The 6000-nt window shown below is 57.5% G+C and overlaps 1 protein-coding gene across 3 annotated transcripts in view; it reads left to right on the forward strand.

Annotated features, from left to right (window-relative positions):
• The window catches only part of DVL1 (dishevelled segment polarity protein 1), a 44677-nt gene extending 38677 nt beyond the window's left edge, over nt 1-6000 (forward strand). For all 3 annotated transcript variants that reach the window (XM_036744994.1, XM_036744996.1, XM_036744995.1), the window contains 2 exons: nt 397-603; nt 3314-6000. In XM_036744994.1, the coding sequence (XP_036600889.1) occupies nt 397-603; nt 3314-3717 (611 nt within the window). In that variant the 3' untranslated portion in view covers nt 3718-6000. The remainder of the gene's footprint in view (nt 1-396; nt 604-3313) is intronic.

Below are 6000 nucleotides of genomic sequence, written 5' to 3' on the forward strand. Positions count from 1 at the left end.
GTCTCTGTTCTGCTATAGGAGGATTCCAGTTGTGGGGAAGAAAGGACTGTATGTAGTAGGTGGGGGAGTGGAGGTAATCCCAACATGGGCCACAGATCCAGGAAACCCTGGTTTGCTTCCTGTCTTGTTGGGGTGTTGCCAGTCAAGTTAGGCTAGGAGGAGGAGCTGTCTTCACTCTGGCCTCCCATAGTTAGCCAGTAAGCACTTATTAAGCACCTACTGTATGCCATGCACTGTACTGAGACTACAAAGAAGGGCGGAAAAACCAGTCCCTACCCTCAAGGAGCTTCCAGTCTAATGGGGAGGCAGCATTCAAACAGCTATGAGCCCCAAAGCTCTAGCTAGTGGGAGTAGGATATGATGTCACACATTTCCTCCTGTCCTTTGTTTCTCCAGATTTGGCAGCACTTAACCTCAACAACGGTTCTGGTGGAGCCTCAGACCAGGACACACTGGCCCCGCTCCCCCACCCGGCAGCCCCGTGGCCTGTGGGGCAGGGGTTTTCCTACCCCTACCCTGTGCCTCCCCCAGGCTTCCCACCTGCCTACCAGGACCCAGGCTTCAGCTATGGGAGCGGGAGCGCAGGAAGCCAGCAGAGCGAAGGTGAGGCCCCCAGGGCCCAGCGCGTAGCACCCCGCGCCTTCCCAGGCTCCCCCGGGCCCTGGCCATCAGCTTCTCCCTCCTGTTTCTGCTGCTGTCCCGCACCTTCTTCTTCCCATGCGCTCCCTAAAGGCTGGGCTTCCTCAGCTGAGTGTCAGCGAGGACGCTTCCCTGCCCGCAACACCCCTTCCCCCCCTTCTGACGTAGCCCCTGGAGCTGGCTGACATGGGCTGAGGGACAGTGTCCAGGGCTGACCTAGACTGGGTATTCCTAGTTCAGCTGAGCAAGTATTTTCTGAGTCTTCTCTGTGTCTCGCCCTGTGCTGTGGAGATGCCGGGAAGGGCAGCATGGCCTGAGCCCTGGCCCCTGGCTCTCATTCCCTATGTGACATGGTCCATGTATGTCAAGGGCCCAGTGAAAATGAGCATCTGGTGGGAGGAGCCTGGTTAGGAAGAAGAGAAATGGGGAGAATTCAAGACCAGGCCAGGGCCTCAGGGGAAAGGTGTCCCTTTGGACCCCAGTCATCAGGGCAGGCTTCCCAGAAATGGGGTGGGGTTCGAGCCAAGTCCTTGATGGCAAGGGAGGGACCGAGTAGGAGAGATGGCCTGTGCAAAGCCTCGGTGGCCAAGGGGCCAGGGAGGTGCCCAGTGTGCTTGGAGGGGAGGGGAGGGATGGCAGAGCGAGCCAGAGTTTTCGGGTGGGAAGAGGCCTCAGAGGCTGCTAAGGTTAGCCCCCCTCATTCTACAGATGAGGAAATGAACCTGAGTGGATGTGGTTTGCCTAGGGTTCCGCAGCTAGCGTCTGAGGCGAGAATTGAACCCATGTTTTCCTGACAAGGCTGGTGCCTGTGCTGCCTCCCTTTGTCTACACTGGGGCGTAGGGGGAAAATCCCTCCTGAGTCAGAAGACTTAAATTCTACTCTCAGTTCTGGCTCTAGCTCCTTGTGGGACCTTCTCTGGGCATCTCCTGTGCCCTGAGGTGGTTTGGCTCGTCTATTGCTACGACTACTGTGATTTTTTTTCATTTGGGCAAAGGGAAGCCATGGAAGTGTTTTGTTTGGAGAGGGACCTTTTGAGTCCTGGGCATTAGGGCAGTAAGCAGTGGTGGCTTTAGCAGGGGGGACCAGAGAGGCAGAGACAGAGATGGGCAGACTAGGCAGGGGATGGGTCAGAAAGAAGGAGAAGGCCTGGATTAGGAGCAGAGCATATTGGGAGAGGAGGAGGAGCGAGAGGGCTCGGGGATGATTCACAGATTTGGAGACTGACCGGACGATGATAGAGCCACTGATCACAAAGTGGGCAGGTTTTTAGGCATCTAAACCAGCTGGCCCCAAGGGGAAAATGTCCTTCAGACATGGGGACATCTGGGTCTGCTGCTTGGGGGAGAGGGGAGGGCATGGGCCAGGATGCACACCCCTGCCCCCCACCCCGGGCAGTTCTGGAGGTCAGGAGCACACAGTCTTGTACTGGGGGAAAGAACATTGGCTTCGGAATCAGAAACTGGGGTCAGAGCCCAGCTCTTCCGTTTCTCCGTCTGGCCCAGAGCGGGCCACTTGTCCTCAGTTTCCTCAGCTGTAAAATGAAAGCGTTGGAATAAGGGCCCTCCCATGTCTGTGAGCCCATAGCATGAGGCTGCACCCACAGGTGTGCCAAAGGGATTCAAGTGCTTACAAAGAAACAGATGGATAAATGTCAGCCCTCCGTGAACAGTCAACCAATAATGTCGGTACATGGCGGGGTCGATCGAGGCAGTCTTCCGAGCAGAGAAGCCATGTGCTGAGCTTGGACATGATTGGTCAGAGCAGTGGGGTGGGAGGCCTCCCCAGGGGCCTGGGGTGCCCGCGCCACCATCCTGGCTCTGCCCCCTGGGCACCAGAGGGTATGCAGCGCTTCCTAACGTATAACTTGGTATTATTCCCTTGTTTTGTGCTGAGCAAGCATTAGACTGAAGGACTCCTAACGGAGTGGATGCCTCTGGGGGACGGGTAAGCCTGTGTATGAGATCGGTGCCATGGCATGCCCCTGAGATGCCTGTGCTGCCCCCAGGCAGAGGCACCACAGAGAGGCAGGGCTTCGAGGGTGGTGTTCTCAGGCGCTCTCTCCCCCCTGCCCCCACCAGAGCTGGCCAGGTGTCCAGAGGAGCTCACCAGTTCCCTGCCCAAGCAGAGGACCCTGAGGGCAGTGCCCCCTGGGCCGCAGGCCTTGTAGCTCCTGCTGTGGGGCAGGTCTGTCCAGCTGCACAGGAAGTGGGGGGGTTGTTTGCCAAAGGGCCCTTCCTGATGGGCACGGTGGGTACACTATTCCCCCACTTGGTGCCTGTTTCCCCTTTGGCAGAACTGAGAACCCCATCTCCTCAGAAGGTGCTGGGAAGCCCTCAGCTGGATTGGCCAAACTGAGTGTCTAGGGATGGAGGTCCTGTGGCGGGGAGGGGGGAGAGTTAATGAGCTCACTGAGTCTTCTTCTGTGATCATTGTCTGGTGGTGCCTTCCCTCCTCCCTACCTCCATTCTGTGCCTTTGCTGGGTTTGCATGTACCCTGTTGCCCCCCATCCCCAATCTGCTATGGCTGCTGAGGTAGGGATTGTGGGGTTGTGGTGTGGTGTCTCTGCATGGCTCTTCTCCCCCCTGCCCCCCATGATGGGTCCCATGGCAGTAGCTGCTGGGCACAGGACTGGCTTTGACACACTATTCTCACTTCCTTCTCTGTCCCTGTAGGAAGCAGGAGCAGCGGCTCGAACAGAAGCGCCAGCGAGAGCAGCCGGCGGGCAATGGGGCGGGAGAAGGAGCGCCGGACAGGGGCTGGGGGCAGCGGGGGCAGCAGTGAATCAGAGCACACGGTGCGCAGTGCAGCGGGCAGTGGGGGCCGGCGGGAGCGTCCGCCCAGCCAGCTCAGCCGGGGCAGCAGCCCCCGGAGCCAGCTCTCCACCGGTGCCCCTGGTCTGCCCCCACTGCACCCCCTGCCCAAGGCGGGCACCAGGGCGCTGACAACGCTCAGCGGCCCCCCTGGGGGCCCACCTGTGCGTGAGCTGGCTGCAGTGCCCCCCGAGCTCACTGGCAGCCGCCAGTCCTTCCAGAAGGCCATGGGCAACCCCTGCGAGTTCTTCGTGGACATCATGTAATGGGAAAAGTGCCTTCAGACTCCTCTCTCCCCCTCTGGGTCCCCATCTTTGGAGGAGGAGAAGTTGAAGGCTTTGGTGAAAAGGACAATAATTGTGATGCATCCCCCCCCCACCCAACCCAATCATGGAGTGGGGAAGTGCCAAATCCATTCCCTGCCTTCCTCCCACCCCTTCAGCAGGCTTGCTACCTAGAGCCCCCCTCAATGCTCTGCACCTACAGAGGATGGCACCCAATCCAGATCATTGGAAGCAGTGCCCAGGGAGGGGGGCATGGTTTCTCATGAACTGCCACTGTGATAATGAGCTTGTGGTCCTGGAATGCTTACCGTGGGTCCCCAGCCAGGGCCATGGGAGGGACCCCAGGGCTGAGGACCCTGAGAGGCAGTGAATGGGATGTATGGAACGATGGAGTCAAAGCGGGTGGAAGCTCAGCTCTGCCACTAGCTCGAGATGTGGCCTGGGGCCAATTTTTTCCCCTTTCCAGGCCTCAGTTTCTCTCATCCATACAGTTAGGGGGCAGGAGTGGACAATCTCCAAGGTCCTTTCTAGCTCAGAATCTTGGGCTCTCAGGGTGGGGGTGGGGTGCTTCGTGTCTGGGGCTTTCAGTTGGCTTCTCTGCCAAAGGCCTCCCTGGGTGGGTGGGAGAGGGGGCAGGGCCTACCCTAGGGCTGGGAAATACCCGCAGGGCACATCCTTGGGGCTTGAGAGTGCTGGAGGGATGAGCTAGCTAGACCCTAAGTGAGAAGGACTGCTTTCTATAGGAAGGTAGAGGACCTTATTGTGGTCACTTCTCCATTGTCCAGGGTTTATCACTGCCTGTGGATTACCCAGGTTTCCATCCTGGTCAAATCTGGTGTGTTTGTTGGGGGTGGAGTTGGGACTTGGTTAAAGGCTTAGCCCTGTCTGTCTATAATGACAGCCCTGTGAAGGCTTGGCCCATGCGGAGAGGGTGGTCCTTAAGAAGTCTGTGGTTTGTCAAGCCCCTGCTTGGGGTGGGTCATCCATGAATGAGGAGTGTGTCCCTCCCCTCCCCCACCCTGTCTGGAGGTCTGTCCTGTCCTGAGCCTCTTACCTTTGGGTGGCACCATTCATTGCCCGGCTGGCTGCTGTAGGGTCAGTGGTGATTTGGGGGGAGGGGAGTGGTCGGAGGAAGGTTTAGGTTCCAGTCTCCTCCCTGTTCTCCAAATCCATAGCTCTGGGAGTGAAGGTGGGATTGCTATCATCCCCACTCCCACTCCGCAGTGGTTTGGGGGTGCCCTGACAGTGCTGTTTTATTTATTTATTTATTGCACCAGGCCTTGAGCATGGGTTCCCCTCCCCTGTGTCACTGACAGGGTCGAGGTGGACAGTGGCCAAATCCCCTCCTGTAGCTGGCCCCAGTTTCCCCTGGATCCCCCAGCCCAGGCCTGTAAGGTGGACAGGGGAGCCAGGTGGCAGCAGAGGTGGGCTTCGTGCACTTAACTGGGGCTGCCATGGCGGGAGCATGGTCAGTAAATGGGCCAAAGGCCAGAGGACAGAAGGGACTGTCCATGACGCATCTTCCTGTTTGCTTTGTTTGCATCTGACTGAATAAGCATGGTTTGCTTTTAAAGGACAAAATTACTCTAACTGGTGGTTGGCAGAAACCCACACGAGACTGCTTATGTACAATAATTGGGGGGGGGCAGATAAAGGCCAAGTGTTTGAAATAATGCACACACCCTCACCCCAGGCCCTTGTCTCTGCAGTGTTCCTTCCCCTGACCCCAGCCTGTTTGCAGGTGTGTCCAACCCTGGCCCTCTCACCTGTCTCAGGTGCACCTTCTCCAGACCCTCACCTATTCTCAGGTGTGTCCAGCCCTGACCATTCACCTGTTTTCAGGTGCACCTTCCCCAGACCCTTCCCTGGCCTCAGGTGTGCCCTGATTCTCATCTGGTCTCAGGTGCACCTTCCCCAGACCCTCACCTGTTTTCATATGCACCTTCCCCAGACCCTCACCTGGTGTCAGGTGCACCTTCCCTAGACCCTCACCTGGCCTCAGGTGTGGCCTAACTCTCACCCGGTCTCAGGTGCACCTTCCCCGACCCTCACCTGGTCTCAGATGTGCCCATCCCATGGGGCCTTGGCTCACGTGGAATGCACCGTTTCCTGTCCAGTGTCTCTCGCTTCCACAGGATTCTATTCTGTAGATATTGTATCAAAGCCTGAGTGTCTGTATAGTTAATATATAGCTGCATCTGTGTAAATGCTGCTTCCGTGTAAATGCTATTTTAAACACTAAAAAAAGCTTTTAATTTTATGTGA

Source organism: Trichosurus vulpecula, chromosome 2 (assembly GCF_011100635.1).
Source record: "Trichosurus vulpecula isolate mTriVul1 chromosome 2, mTriVul1.pri, whole genome shotgun sequence".
Classification (NCBI taxonomy): Eukaryota; Metazoa; Chordata; class Mammalia; order Diprotodontia; family Phalangeridae; genus Trichosurus; species Trichosurus vulpecula.